The sequence below is a fragment of the Taudactylus pleione genome, unplaced genomic scaffold (genome assembly GCF_031769625.1).
Source record: "Taudactylus pleione unplaced genomic scaffold, aTauple2 ptg001330l, whole genome shotgun sequence".
NCBI classification, from domain to species: Eukaryota; Metazoa; Chordata; class Amphibia; order Anura; family Myobatrachidae; genus Taudactylus; species Taudactylus pleione.
The window spans coordinates 157501-174144 of NW_028285730.1; the positions used below are offsets into that span (position 1 = coordinate 157501).

At 49.2% G+C, this 16644-nt stretch overlaps 1 protein-coding gene across 1 annotated transcript in view; it reads right to left on the reverse strand.

The window, feature by feature from the left end:
* LOC148443113 (unconventional myosin-Id-like) overlaps positions 1–16644 on the reverse strand; it is a gene marked incomplete at its 3' end in the record, with an annotated part of 199590 nt that overhangs the window by 130760 nt on the left and 52186 nt on the right. The window contains exons 2-4 of the mRNA XM_088463194.1: positions 12898–13106; positions 8697–8790; positions 3940–4105 (exon numbers count right to left, since the gene is read on the reverse strand). Of these exons, the coding sequence (XP_088319320.1) occupies positions 3940–4105; positions 8697–8790; positions 12898–13106 (469 nt within the window). The remainder of the gene's footprint in view (positions 1–3939; positions 4106–8696; positions 8791–12897; positions 13107–16644) is intronic.

A 16644-nucleotide genomic window follows, 5' to 3' on the forward strand; every position in this document is an offset into this window, starting at 1 on the left:
AGCGAGCTCTCTGGTCAGAGCGTCCGGCTCTGAATCAGGGCCTTAATGCATTATGGTGCATACACACGGTCAGATTTTCCTTCAGATTTGTACAATAACGATTTTAAAAATCGTTCATATCTGAAAGAAAATCTGACATGTGTCCCTGCAACGATGAACGATGCGCGTTCCCGCATGTCAGATAACGATATCTGACATCTGATGTGTTTGCAGGCAGATTTGTCAGATTTTCATTCATTTTAATACTGTCAAAAATTGCTCGTAGTTCGTAGTTCATGAAGTCGTTGGTAAAATCATTCAAATCGTTTGCCGTTTATCGTTCGTCGTTCATCTGACAGGTCTGACCCTGTGTATGCACCGTTAGTTTTCAGCTTGAGCAGTTCGATTTCACACAGATACATGCATACATCAGTGAGATGCACGTATCTTACTGTAACAAGCTTTACTGTTAAAAAAAAAAAAAATTACTTGGGGTCCCCCCCTAAATACACAACCAGCCCCGGACTTTTCATAGCTAGCCGAAGCATCAGCCCTGACCGCTAGATAGCCCAGGCCAGGGATCCCTGGGGAATTGTGGACCCCCCCCCCAATAAAAGGGTCCCCCTCTCCAGGGCACCCCTGGCCTAGGCTGATAGCCCGGGGCTTTATCCGCCACCCCTGGGTGGTGGGTGGCGGGTTGATAGTGTAGGTGTAGTGTAAAAAAAAGATAAGTGTAAACATTGTCTTTACAGTAGAACTGCAGGTCTCAGCAAGCCTCCCCCGCCTGCTGGTACTTGGAGAACCACAAGTACCAGTATGCGGGGCATTAAGGGCCCACTGGTACCTGTAGTTCACCTGTAAAGAAATGTTTATAAAAACACAATATACACACACCGTGATAGTATAGCTATAATACACACATAGGCCATCATTCAGAGCGCACGCTCTGAATGAGGGCCGGGCTCCATTTCCATGGAGCGTCCTCCTGGACGCTCGTATAGCTGTGGGTCACCACCCACAGCCTATACGAGCGTGCAGTTTGATGGCCGCGATGGTCTTGACCATCGCGACCATCACCACTGCGAGCCGGAGCCTGCGGTTGAGTTTTTCAACCGCAAGGCCCGGAGTGATTTTGGCTCTATCAGAGCCAAAATCACTCCCACTGACATCACTAGTGATGTCAGTGGGACGGCTTCTGACGGTAGGCGTTCCCTTGGGAACGCCCCCGTCAGGGAGGCACGCCCCCGGCACGCCCACCAAAGGGGGCGTGCTGTCAATCAACATCGACAGCACACCCCCTTTGATCAGACACAACGAGCGAAGGAAAGTCCTTCGCTCGTCGCGTCTGGCGCATGCGCACGACGGAGCTCCCGCCGTCGTGCGCATGCGCAGTGCACAACATCGACCCACTTGCGAGCGGACAGCCGCTTGCGAGTGGGTCTGAATCAGGCCCATAGTCACCTACATTACCTGGATTGGTCCCCTTCTCCCTGGAGGCATCCATGGTCTTAGTAAAATAAAAACTGTATAACGCAATCCACGCAACAGGCAATAACCATGATGGTTGTTACCTCCCAAATGAAGAGCGCAGATGCGGCTTCTACCTTTGTAGAGGCATATCTGAGCATTCATTGGCTGAGAGAGGTCAGCCCCGCCTCTTTCAGCCAATGAACAGCTCCATCAATTGAAGTCAATAGTAGGAACCGCAGAATAAACTTAGTAACCCTGCGGCTCTCCATTGACTTCAATGTAGGTAGCCGTTCATTGGCTGAGAGAGGCGGGGGCTGCCCTCTCACAGCCAATGAACACTCAGATACGGCTAAGTAACAACCATCGTGGTTGTTACTTAGTGCGTGGCTCGGTTTTTTCGGATTTTTATTTTAAGACGACCAATGATGCCTATGGGGAGAAGGGGACCAGTCCAGGTAATGTTGGGGAGTATGTGTGAGTGTGCATGTATGTATTAAAACTTTATTTTCACGGTGTGTGCATCTTGTGTTTATTTAAACATTTCTTTACACGTGAACTACAGGTACCAGCGGGCTTTTAATACCCCGCATGCTGGTACTTGTGATTCCCCAAGTACCAGCATGCGGGGGAGGCTTGCTGAGACCTGCAGTTCTACTGTAAAGATAATGGGCCTCATTCAGACCCGCTCGCAAGCAGGTTAATGTTGAGGCCTTGCGCACGCGCATCAGCCGCACCTTGCGTGCGGAAGCCCCGGAGCGAGAGAAAAATTCTCTCGCTCCGGGGCTCACTACAAAAGAGGCGGCTGTCGATGGTGATCGACAGCTCGAACCATTTTGTAGGCGTGGTGGGGGGGTGGCTGGCCAAACGGAGGCGTTCCCGAAGGAACGCCTGCCGTTTGGGGGCGGCCCCACTGACATCACTCGTGATGTCAGTGGTGAGCTTCCAGCTCTATTAGAGCCGAAAGCTTAGTGGGGCTTTCGGCAGATGAGACCCTACCACAAAGGTCTCGTCGCAAGCCCCGATGGTCGTGACGGTCTTGACCTTCGCGACCATCAACCTGGCCGCTCGCTAAAGCTGTGGGTGGTCACCTCACATAATTTTTTTTAAAACATTTAACTCTTTACAAGCTTGTTACAGTAAGATACATGCATGCATCCCACTGATGTATGCATGTATCTGTGTCAGATCGAACTGCTCATGCTGAAAACGAATGCATGAAGTTCTTCAAATTATATGGGGACTTGCTGTTCGAGTTTGAGGTAGTTTTTCATTCGATTAACAAAGCGAATGTTAGTAAATTAAGGGATCCTATTTTCTCTATGTGAAAACATCAATGTTTTTTCCAGTAATTCGAGTTCATTTGAATTTCCTCTTTGTGTTCGATTTGACATTCGATTTGGGCTTTAGTATATTCTTTCATAAAAAAAATCGAACCGAAATCTAGTGCAAAATCGAACAGAAAACAAAACTGATGTTTAGTAAATGTACTCCCTGGTGAGGAATGAAGTATGATGCGAGTTGCTTCAATGGTGTATTGAATTGTATTTGTGTGTTCCGCCGTGCTTTGCAGATAGAATGGTGTCTTTACACCCGTGTTTGCCTTTAGTAATTCTCTGTGTTTGAATATCAGGGGAAACTCTCTCGGGAATGCAATCTCGGCCAGACACGATTATTGGTAAATTTACCCCTAAGTTGGAAGCAAAGCAAAAAAAAGCAAGTAAGTGTGGGGCTGATTCAGAGATGGGCGCAATGCAAACTTTTACGCAGATCAAGCGATTGTTTGTCATTGCGCTTGCATGTAAGCCACGCTTCACACACGCGCATCGATTGTTTTGCGATTATGCATGCACAGAAGATCCATTCGCAAAGTGAGTGTCAGGCAGTCAGTGTTTGGGGGAGGTAACGGGGGGTAGTTAGAAAACCGCAGGCGTGTCTTACCTTGCCGTTACATAGGTGTGCATGAATTAGCCATTGCCATCTTCTACACATCATGGGAGCTCTGTGCGTGTCAGGAGAGCCGCTGTATTTAAGACAGATCTGACCTGCTGCAAGGGCTGCATGGCTGGTCGCTGTGCGTCGATGTTGCCGACGTCGGACGCAGATGAAAAGGCAGCAGTGGGCGCCCTTATGCTTGGGTAAGCTTTGGAACTATTAGCGTATTTTTGCAGTTGCTGTCCTTGTGAAATTGCAGCTGCGATAGCATTAGCGTCCCTCTCTGAATCAGGCCCTTTATCTAGAATACGTCCCTCCGAAATCTAATGCTCCTCCCCCCTCCTTCCCTGCGGAGCAATTGGTTTTACCCAGGTGCAGAGTTACTTTTTTTTTTTGCTTTGCTCCTCCCTCAGAATCAGCCCCAGAATGTGCGGCGTCCCAATGAAAACGGCCAGTTGTTCTAGAAACGTCTGTACGGTTATTTGAAGCCAATCTGTGGCACGCCGGAAGACCATATCACCGCGGGTCGCGCTTGTGCTGTCTTGTTTCCCCTCTTACCTTCTCCAGGAGATAGTTATTGATGTGTCCTCCGGTTGGATCGCCCTTGAAGTCGAAGTTTATGTCCATGTATTTGCCGAATCTACTGGAGTTGTCGTTACGGTTTGTTTTTGCATTTCCAAAGGCTTCGAGGACACAGTTAGATTTCAGCAGCACATTCTTCACCCTGGGAGGAGGAGGAGGCAATGGTGAATGATGGCAAGGCGTCAGGGCCGTAGCTAGGGTAGTGCGGCCGGTGCCATCGCACAGAGCACCACAGGTCAGGGGGCGCTGTTTGTGCCTGTCATATTTCTGTTTATTATCATTCTTGCTTGCAGCTTTCTCTTATTTCATCCCCAGCATCTCCTGGTCTCCCCTATCTCTTCCCTGGCCCTTCCCCATGAGGCCATGGCCCTCTCTTAGGTGCACTATATTATGTCCCTATTTATCCCCAGCATCTCCTGGCCTCCCCTATCTCTTCCCTGGCACTTCCCCATGAGGCCATGGCCCTCTCTCAGGTGCACTATATTATGTCCCTATTTATCCCCAGCATCTCCTGGCCTCAGCTATCTCTTCCCTGGCCCTTCCCCATGAGGCCGTGGCCCTCTCTCAGGTGCCCTATATTATGTCCCTATTTATCCCCAGCATCTCCTGGCCTCCCCTATCTCTTCCCTGGCCCTTCCCCAAGAAGCCATGGCCCTCTCTCAGGTGCACTATATTATGTCCCTATATATCCCCAGCATCTCCTGGCCTCCCCTATCTCTTCCCTGGCCCTTCCCCAAGAAGCCATGGCCCTCTCTCAGGTGCACTATATTATGTCCCTATTTCATCCCCTGCATCTCCTGGTCTCCCCTATCTCTTCCCTGGCCCTTCCCCATGAGGCCATGGCCCTCTCTCAGGTGCACTATATTATGTCCCTATTTATCCTCAGCATCTCCTGGCCTCTCCTATCTCTTCCCTGGCCCTTCCCCATGAGCCCGTGGCCCTCTCTCAGGTGCACTATATTATGTCCCTATTTATCCCCAGCATCTCCTGGCCTCCCCTATCTCTTCCCTGGCCCTTCCCCAAGAAGCCATGGCCCTCTCTCAGGTGCACTATATTATTTCCCTATTTATCCCCAGCATCTCCTGGCCTCCCCTATCTCTTCCCTGGCCCTTCCCCATGAGGCCATGGCACTCTCTCAGGTGCACTATATTATGTCCCTATTTATCCCCAGCATCTCCTGGCCTCAGCTATCTCTTCCCTGGCCCTTCCCCATGAGGCCATGGCCCTCTCTCAGGTGCCCTATATTATGTCCCTATTTATCCCCAGCATCTCCTGGCCTCCCTTATCTCTTCCCTGGCCCTTCCCCAAGAAGCCATGGCCCTCTCTCAGGTGCACTATATTATGTCCCTATATATCCCCAGCGTCTCCTGGCCTCCCCTATCTCTTCCCTGGCCCTTCCCCATGAGGCCATGGCCCTCTCTCAGGTGCACTATATTATGTCCTTATTTATCCCCAGCGTCTCCTGGTCTCCCCTATCTCTTCCCTGGCCCTTCCCCATGAGGCCATGGCCCTCTCTCAGGTGTGCTATATTATGTCCCTATTTATCCCCAGCATCTCCTGGCCTCTCCTATCTCTTCCCTGGCCCTTCCCCATGAGGCCATGGCCCTCTCTCAGGTGCACTATATTATGTCCCTATTTATCCCCAGCATCTCCTGGCCTCCCCTATCTCTTCCCTGGCCCTTCCCCATGAGGCCATGGCCCTCTCTCAGGTGCACTATATTATGTCCCTATTTATCCCCAGCATCTCCTGGCCTCCCCTATCTCTTCCCTGGCCCTTCCCCATGAGGCCATGGCCCTCTCTCAGGTGCACTATATTATGTCCCTATTTATCTCCAGCATCTCCTGGCCTCTCCTATCTCTTCCCTGGCCCTTCCCCATGAGGCCATGGCCCTCTCTCAGGTGCACTATATTATGTCCCTATTTATCCCCAGCATCTCCTGGCCTCCCCTATCTCTTCCCTGGCCCTTCCCCATGAGGCCATGGCCCTCTCTCAGGTGCACTATATTATGTCCCTATTTATCCCCAGCATCTCCTGGCCTCCCCTATCTCTTCCCTGGCCCTTCCCCATGAGACCATGGCCCTCTCTCAGCTGCACTATATTATGTCCCTATTTATCCCCAGCATCTCCTGGCCTCCCCTATTTCTTCCCTGACCCTTCCCCATGAGCCCATGGCCCTTTTTTGGGTGCATTCTGACCCTTTGAAAAATGAGGAGGGCGGCAATGCTCTTTCTGGGACAGGGCACCAAAAAGTCTAGTTACGGCTCTGCAAGGCATGACAGGGTTAAGTGATGACTTGCACCCAGTACAGGCTGGCGCACTGATGATGACGAATAGCAAATCAATCGTACGGATTGTGGTGGGCAAACAGCTCTGCATAGGGGGCAATTATACAAATTTATTTCCATACGCGCTGAGCATCTATGGCCATTTTGTGTTCAACTCAGTATCTGGCCCAACGTCTGTATTGTCTCAATGGCTTCATTCCTAATCACAGTACATAAATCTCATCTTCATTTCACAGTAATGTCAGAAGTAAGCGGCTCCATATTCCTCAGGCTGCAGGCCATAAACGTAAAAATAGCGTGCCTGAGATTAGGCCGCGCCTAGTGCTGTACTGACAGGTCCTCTGCCCATTAACATCTCATAATAAGCCATCACTAAATTCTCTGTAGGCCGGGATGGGGCCAGGTATCTAATTACCACAGAAGCTGCAGCACCTATGTATAGTATTATCTACGACTGTACACAGAAAGCAAATGATAGTGGCCCCTGCACTACTGCTCTATTCCCCTTCCCCACTAACCCCCCTCCCTGCACTACTGCTCTATTCCCCTTCCCCACTAACCCCCCTCCCTGCACTACTGCTCTATTCCCCTTCCCCACTAACCCCCCTCCCTGCACTACTGCTCTATTCCCCTTCCCCACTAACCCCCCTCCCTGCACTACTGATCTATTCCCCTTCCCCACTAATCCCCCCTCTCTGCACTACTGCTCTATTCCCCCCCTCCCTGCACTACTGATCTATTCCCCTTCCCCACTAATCCCCCACTCCCTGCACTACTGCTCTATTCCCCTTCCCCATTAATCCCCCCTCCCTGCACTACTGCTCTATTCCCCCCCTCCCTGCACTACTGATCTATTCCCCTTCCCCACTAATCCCCCACTCCCTGCACTACTGCTCTATTCCCCTTCCCCACTAATCCCCCACTCCCTGCACTACTGCTCTATTCCCCCCCTCCCTGCACTACTGATCTATTCCCCTTCCCCACTAATCCCCCACTCCCTGCACTACTGCTCTATTCCCCTTCCCCACTAACCCCCCTCCCTGCCTCCCTGCACTACTGCTCTATTCCCCTTCCCCACTAATCCCCCCTCCCTGCACTACTGCTCTATTCCCCTTCCCCACTAATCCCCCACTCTCTGCACTACTGCTCTATTCCCCTTCCCCACTAATCCCCCCTCCCTGCACTACTGCTCTATTCCCCTTCCCCACTAATCCCCCACTCCCTGCACTACTGCTCTATTCCCCCCTCCCTGCACTACTGCTCTATTCCCCTTCCCCACTAATCCCCCCTCCCTGCACTACTGCTCTATTCCCCTTCCCCACTAACCCCCCTCCCTGCACTACTGCTCTATTCCCCTTCCCCACTAACCCCCCCTCCCTGTACTACTGCTCTATTCCCCTTCCCCACTAATCCCCCCTCCCTGCACTACTGCTCTATTCCCCCCTCCCTGCACTACTGCTCTATTCCCCTTCCCCACTAATCCCCCCTCCCTACACTTCTGCTCTATTCCCCTTCCCCACTAACCTCCCCTCCCTGCACTACTGCTCTATTCCCCTTCCCCACTAACCCCCCTCCCTGCACTACTGCTCTATTCCCCTTCCCCACTACCCCCCTCCCTGCACTACTGCTCTATTCCCCTTCCCCACTAATCCCCCCTCCCTACACTTCTGCTCTATTCCCCTTCCCCACTAACCACCCCTCCCTGCACTTCTGCTCTATTCCCCTTCCCCACTAACCCCCCTCCCTGCATTACTGCTCTATTCCCCTTCCCCACTAACCCCCCTCCCTGCATTACTGCTCTATTCCCCTTCCCCACTAACCCCCCTCCCTGCACTACTGCTCTATTCCCCTTCCCCACTAACCCCCCTCCCTGCACTACTGCTCTATTCCCCTTCCCCACTAACCCCCCCCTCCCTGCACTTCTGCTCTATTCCCCTTCCCCACTAACCTCCCCTCCCTGCACTACTGCTCTATTCCCCTTTCCCCACTAACCCCCCTCCCTGCACTACTGCTCTATTCCCCTTCCCCACTAACCCCCCCTCCCTGCACTTCTGCTCTATTCCCCTTCCCCACTAACCTCCCCTCCCTGCACTACTGCTCTATTCCCCTTCCCCACTAACCCCCCCTCACCTACACTACTGCTCTATTCCCCTTCCCCACTAACCCCCCCACCTAAACTACTGCTCTATTCCCCTTCCCCACTAACCCCCCCCCTCACCTACACTACTGCTCTATTCCCCTTCCCCACTAACCCCCCTCACCTACACTACTGCTCTATTCCCCTTCCCCACTAACCCCCCACCTAAACTACTGCTCTATTCACCTTCCCCACTAACCCCCCCCACCTACACTACTGCTCTATTTCCCTTCCCCACTAACCCCCCCTCCCTGCACTACTGCTCTTAGCCCTGAGCCCTCCATTCCACATTGACTTACCCAGCACTTACCTTTCCACCTCCTCTCGCTGGGTTGGGTTGGTAATAGCTGCGATGTATTGCATTATGTATTTACTGGCCTCTGTCTTCCCAGCACCGCTCTCACCTTTATGGGGGGAGACAGATTATATATCAGCTGGGAATAGTGTAAGAAAAACAACAATGAAAACCTGGCGTTGGGTAAACCTTATGCAGGTGGCGTCTCGGGGGATAAATCACCTCTCTCAGGACGTCCCACCATAGAGCTTAACACCCATTTCTTTTGAGTATATTTTGACTGCCACCTACCTACTGATATTAATCTGTGTATAGCGGAGACCTCACCCCTAGTATTACTCCATAATATTGGACATCTACTTCCATTATTGCATGACCATGGGGTAAAACGAGGGGCATAATCGCACCACCTCCATTTATTTTATTTCTAATATAAATAAGCTGATGTGTTTAAGACGGCATGTAGTTTATTTACCGGCGGCTGGAATGCCGGCCGTCAGAATCCCGACGTCTAAAGCCTGACTGGGGATTAAAGATAGGGGTCAAAATTCCGACGCCTATCATTAGCCCGACACCGAAATCCCGATAGCCGCTATGCCCAATGAAGGTAAGCGAGGCATGAGGCACGGTAACTGTTAGCCACGGGGGGGGGGGGGGGTTAGGTACCCCCAGGGAGGGTTAGGGTTAGGCACTACCAGGGGGGAGGTTAGGGTTAGGCACCACCTGGGTGGGAGGGTTATGGCACTAACCATAACCCTCCCACCCAGGGAGGGTTATGGTTAGGCTATGGGAAGGGGGGTTAGGGTTAGGCACCCCTCCGGGAGGGTTAGGTTTAAGGTGCGGAAGGGGAGGTTAGGGTTAGGGGGGGAGACATGGAGGGCTAGGGTACTTACCGCCCCATCGGATTCTTATCCGTTGGAATGACGCTGTCAGTATTTCATACCCAACCCGTTTAAGACAAATGTAAAATGCACAACCTTCATATACCGTCTGCAGAGCATGGAAATATGTCTTGCAGAGCAGGGCGCATACTCTCAGCTAATTGTGTTCCTTGCGGCCATGGCCACACCCCTGTGCTTGGCCACTCCCACTCTCTAGTACTGGGACCCGCACAACATCTCAGCGGCACATGATAGTAAAGCACACTGTTTTGATATTGCAGGCAATGACGCTTATACGGTATTTACCAAGAAATTCAAGATGGTATATCAGTGAATAGCAGGGGTGTAGGAACCGGGGTGGGGGGGGGGGGGGGGGAGGGGGTAGGTTAGTGGGGGCAGTTGATTTTTGTTTGGTGTGCAAAGACTGTGTTCCCCCCCCCCCCCATGAACTTCTACACAAAAGTGAATGGCAATAACTGAAATTAAAATGGGAATGAAATAATAATAGCTTTATTTGAACTCGTAAACTGTTGTCATTTCTCTTTACCGAAAATTAAGTTATCGTCATTTCCTTCTTGCAAACACTTATTTTTCCTTTCTTAGAAGCCCCGCTCACTTTGCTATCACAATTTGCAGTCGGACACACGAGACCGGGAGCTGCACTTCCCACTGACTGTCCTTGTCAGTCAGCTGAGCGAATGATTCCGGACGGTTTACATCATTAGCAGCAGCTTAATTGATGAAACTATGGCCCTCATTCAGAGCCGTACGCTCTGAGCAGAGCGCACGCTCTGAATGAGGGCCGCCCTCCATAATTCTGGAGCGTCCTCCTGGACGCTCGTATAGCTGTGGGTCACCACCCACAGCCTATACGAGCGTGCAGTTTGATGGCCGCGATGGTCGTGACCATCGCGACCATCGAAACTGCGAGCCGGAGCCTGCGGTTGAGGTTTTCAACCGCAAGGCCCGGAGTGATTTTGGCTCTATCAGAGCCAAAATCACTCCCACTGACATCACTAGTGATGTCAGTGGGCCGGCTTCTGAACGCCCCCGTCAGGGAACGCCCCTGTCAGGGAACGCCCCCGTCAGGGAGGCACGCCCACCAAAGGGGGCGTGCTGTCAATCAACATCGACAGCATGCCCCCTTTGATCAGACACAACGAGCGAAGGACTTTCGCGTCTGGCACATGCGCACGACGGAGCTCCCGCCATCGTGCGCATGCGCAGTGCACAACATCGACCCACTTGCGAGCGGACAGCCGCTTGTGAGTGGGTCTGAATCAGACCCTATATTTCTTACAGCTGTCTTACTAATTGGTAGTTATTTTAATATTTATTTAATAATGTTTAAAATACATTTTTATAGTAAAAGAACAATGAAACTGGGGTTGGCCATCCCCAGAAACACTGAGGAAAAGGAACATAGGATTGGGAGTCATTGTATATCTACAGTTACTGTCGTAAAACGATACACCAAACGCGAGATAAGGGGGCTCCAGGCCCTATAGTAGTCCTTGCCCTTTTGCTTCCCCCCCATGAAAACTTTCGTTCCTAAGCCACTATTAAAGAAATGTCTTTAATAAGGATGTCCCTCAATCATCGATGGCTCAAACCATCAATGGTCGCCTACCGATTACCAATGGTTTTTCCATTGATGGCCGAGATTCAGATGGTTTACCGCCATCAATGTTTTCTTTTCACGCTTGCACCGCAGACAGCCACCCCCGGCTCTGACTCAGTCATAGGGGCCCATTTATCATTTGCGGTGAATTCTCCCAAAACACACGTTTCCGGGGGATTCCCGCAAATATTAGGTATCGCCCTGATGTATTATGGAGGGATCGCAGCAGATGTCGCAGAGATCTGCTGCTCTCTCTCCATTGCCGCCAGCACCAATACCCCCATAGGTTTCTATGGGGAATACCATGCCATCAGATTTACCAAGTTACGGAATACGAAGCATCTAAAGATGGGGTGAGCTGCTGTAACCTATGGGCTACATAGCGCAAAACTAACCGGGATAGGGGTCCATAGGAACCCTCCCCCCCGGCAATGGCCGCTGCGCATGTGTGGTCTGTAGATCCCCAGTATTGGAGTGTAGAGACCCCTGACACAGTCACTTCACTCGCAGCCCATCGCTGGGGCGGCTCCATACAGAGCCCATGTCCCTGCAGGTGCATTGTGTTACATTTGGGCGCTATGATCGCATCCTGCAATGTATCATGGGCACTAATATTGTGCCCAGATCGCATTCAAAATGCGATAATTAATAAATGGGCCCCACCGTGTGTGTGTGCGCTGGGGTGGGGCTGGGCTGGCTCGCCGCGCTGACTTCACAGACCGAGCTCAGCTGTCAGTCAGCAGCCCACCCAGCCCCCGGCTCACTCACATACAGCACAGCGAGTGCGCCGGGATGGATGCCTGACCTGCCCACTACTCTCTAACTGGCTGGACAGGCTCGGCTGTGAGTCAGATGCCCCGCCCACTCTATCTTTATAGGCAGGCAAGGCGACTACTCGCATCTTGTCCCGCCTCTGTGGCCTTGTGGTCAGCCTCAGGGGGAACTCTGCCAAACTGATAGTGGGGGAGATGTACCAAGCTTTGGAGAGTGATAAAGTAACCAGTTAGCTCCTGTCATTTTACAGGCTGTGTTTGAAAAGTGGCAGTTACGAGCTGATTGGTTGGTACTTCATTTCTCTCCACTTTATCACTCTCTTAGTACATCTCCCCCTCTGTCTCTTGACGACAGTGCAAGTCAAGTCTCTTCTGTGCAATCGCGAACCTCCAGTTGTAGAAACCATTGATGGTTTAGCTTTGCATAGTTGAATACCATCGATAACTCCTGCTGTTTTTTGTCCCATTAATGGCAACCATCGATGGAAGGCACACCGATGGCCATGCCCAGTCATTATTAGTTTTAGGGGGAAATTCCAAATGTATGGTAATCCCCACAATAATCCCCTGAATTGCTGCAGGACCTCTTGTGACCACTGGTGGCAGCAGAGAACCTAACCAATCTTCTAGTGCTTGCTACACTTTAAGGGCCCGATTCAGAGAAGTACGCTATTCCCACGCCCGCTGGCAAGCTGCTGTGCGACATTATGCAAACGGCGCAGGAGGCGTCTTGTGTAAAAAGACGACCCCTGCCGGCTCCTGTGATCCGCTGCTGCGTCTGAAGACGAGAACTCGTGAGTTGGATTCCTGCTCTGGAGCTAGTGACGCGGTAATAATAGTGAATGTCTGATTGTGTTTCCCTGTATTATAGCATATTTGCAGCTTTATAATTCATTAGTTAATAATAACAGCCACTGATTGATTTTCCGAGGGTGAGATACCTGATATAACAATACAGGTGTCCTTCGCCCGGCGTTTCATGGCCTTGTATGCTGCGTCTGCGATGGCGTACAGATGTGGCGGCCTTTCGTACAGCTCTCTCCCCCGGTAGTTCTCGATCATTTCCTTCCCATACAGGTCCATGGACTTATATGGGTTTACAGACACCACAACCTCCCCGATATACGTGTAGATTCTTCCACGCTCAAACCTGCACAGGGACAAGAAAGATTGTCAGCTCTTGGGGTCTATTCAGCAGAGAGTGATGAAACCATTCAGCATTTTGCTATTTCGTTCTGTCTGTAATCAGTTACAATGATGACTTTATTGTATGACCCTAAAACTCTCTATGTAACGTGTAAGTGGTTGTCCACCTGCGGCCTAAATATAACGCCCTCATCTTAATTTCAGTCACTGTATTACACAGCAGTGCTGCAGAGTCTATTACACTGATATCTCCATATAGTGGTAGAATACATGATTTTATAATGCCAGACGCTACCAAAGCTCGTATCCACTCTATTATGTATCTACCAGCTCAGTTACGGCGACCTCCCTCCTCCTACCTGGCAGCGTTCTTACCCATCTGCCTCAGCGTCAGTCCTTCCTGATTGCAAATCCCCAGAATCTAATTTATATTAAACACCCTCGTTGACCAGGACCCCAACAACCCCACAATCGCTTCATACACTCATTCGTCATCTCCACTCTCTCTCTAATACCGACCTCCGAGCTGCGTCTGGTCCCTGGTAACCATCTCATCTTCCCTACGTCTCCCGTGCCGCTGCGCACTTAGGAATTGTCCCCCGCGGCCAATCAGACTGTCCCAAAGCCATCAAACCTTTAAAAAACCCACCCTGCAAATCAGCACCTCTATATTACAGCTCACCCTACTGTACACCCACCATCGCCGCTGTCACAATCTCCACTCAGAGACAGACTCTCCCCCTAGATCAGTGATTCCCAACCTCGGCCGTCAAGGCACACTAACAGTCCTGGTTTTAGTGATATCCGTGATTGTGCACAGATGGTTAAATCAAAATAACTGAGGTACGAATTAAGGCCCTCATTCAGAGCCGTTCGCTATTTCCGTTCGTTCGTTCAAAAACAAGGGGTGGCTATGCAAATGATCCGTTCGCACATTGCAGTCTGTTCACACCTCTAAGTCTGAACGAGCGAGCAAAACATACGCTCGTTTATTTGATAAAAACGCCCCCTGGCCGCTCGCACCATACGTCATGTCCGCTATTTATTAGATTAATCGAGTACATCGAACAGGATAAGAACTGCTCGCTATTCTTGTGGTTGGTTTTTTCAACCGCTATTTTGCGAGCAGTTCTGAGTTAAAAAAAACCAAGTGACGTGGTCATTGATGCTGCTGTATTAATTATGCACACCCATAAAACGCCCGTTTTGACCTTTAAGCACGCCTGCGAACGGATCTCCACTCCCCGTTTTCAAGCACCTTCCCCTGTTACCACCCACATACGCCTCATTCTGTCACTCAAAATAGCAGGCACTCGCTAAATTGCGTACAAATGATTTGCGGCCGCACTGACCGGTTCGCGCATGCGTACTAAAAACCGTACACATGCGCAGATGTGCGAACATCGCTCGGAACGAGCGTACTGCCGCTAACGAGTGGCTCTGAATGAGGGCCCAAGTCACTTGTGCTCAAGTATGGCTATCCCTAAAACCTGGACGGTTAGTGTACCTTGAGCACCGTGGTTGGGAACCCCTGCTCTAGATTGTAGCTCTTACATATTCTTTATTGCACACGTGGATTCATTTAGTCTTCCATGTACATCCCTGTTTTATGTAAGCTATTCTGCAAATTGCCTACACTACAGAGCACTGTGGCAGCTTACACATCAACTGCATATTAGACTTGTCACCAAATATGTCTCTGTATATTAGATTTGAAACCAGGTATGGCTGTGTATATTAGTATTAGCGTCAGATATGGCTGTGTATATTAGTATGAGCATCAGATATGGCTGTGTATATTAGTATGAGTATCAGATATGGCTGTGTATATTAGTATTAGTATCAGATATGGCTGTGTATATTAGTATTAGTATCAGATATGGCTGTGTATATTAGTATTAGCATCAGATATGGCTGTGTATATTAGTATTAGCATCAGATATGGCTGTGTATATTAGTATTAGTATCAGATATGGCTGTGTATATTAGTATTAGCATCAGATAAGGCTGTGTATATTAGTATGAGCATCAGATACGGCTGTGTGTATATTAGTATGAGCATCAGATACGGCTGTGTATAGTAGTATGAGCATCAGATACGGCTGTGCATAGTAGTATGAGCATCAGATACGGCTGTGTATATTGGTATTAGCATCAGATACGGCTGTGTATATTGGTATTAGCATCAGTTACGGCTGTGTATAGTAGTATTAGCATCAGATACGGCTGTGTATAGTAGTATTAGCATCAGATACGGCTGTGTATATTGGTATTAGCATCAGATACGGCTGTGTATATTGGTATGAGCATCAGATACGGCTGTGTATATTGGTATGAGCATCAGATACGGCTGTGTATATTAGTATGAGCATCAGATACGGCTGTGTATATTAGTATGAGCATCAGATACGGCTGTGTATATTAGTATGAGCATCAGATACGGCTGTGTGTATATTAGTATGAGCATCAGATACGGCTGTGTATAGTAGTATGAGCGTCAGATACGGCTGTGTATAGTAGTATGAGCGTCAGATACGGCTGTGTATATTGGTATTAGCATCAGATACGGCTGTGTATATTGGTATTAGCATCAGATACGGCTGTGTGTATTAGTATTAGTATCAGATATGGCTGTGTATAGTAGTATTAGCATCAGATATGGCTGTGTATAGTAGTATTAGCATCAGATATGGCTGTGTATATTAGTATGAGCATCAGATATGGCTGTGTATATTAGTATGAGTATCAGATATGGCTGTGTGTATATTAGTATTAGCATCAGATATGGCTGTGTATATTAGTATTAGCATCAGATATGTGTGTATATTAGTATTAGCGTCAGATATGGCTGTGTATATTAGTATTAGCGTCAGATATGGCTGTGTATATTAGTATGAGCGTCAGATATGGCTGTGTATATTAGTATGAGTATCAGATATGGCTGTGTATATTAGTATTAGTATCAGATATGGCTGTGTATATTAGTATGAGCATCAGATATGGCTGTGTATATTAGTATGAGTATCAGATATGGCTGTATATTAGTATGAGTATCAGATATGGCTGTGTGTATATTAGTATTAGCATCAGATATGGCTGTGTATATTAGTATTAGTATCAGATATGGCTGTGTATATTAGTATTAGCATCAGATATGGCTGTGTATATTAGTATTAGTATCAGATATGGCTGTGTATATTAGTATGAGCATCAGATATGGCTGTGTATATTAGTATGAGCATCAGATATGGCTGTGTATATTAGTATGAGCATCAGATATGGCTGTGTATATTAGTATGAGTATCAGATATGGCTGTATATTAGTATGAGTATCAGATATGGCTGTGTATATTAGTATGAGTATCAGATATGGCTGTGTATATTAGTATGAGTATCAGATATGGCTGTGTATATTAGTATGAGTATCAGATATGGCTGTGTATATTAGTATTAGCATCAGATATGGCTGTGTATATTAGTATTAGCATCAGATATGGCTGTGTATATTAGTATTAGTATGAGCATCAGATATGGCTGTGTAT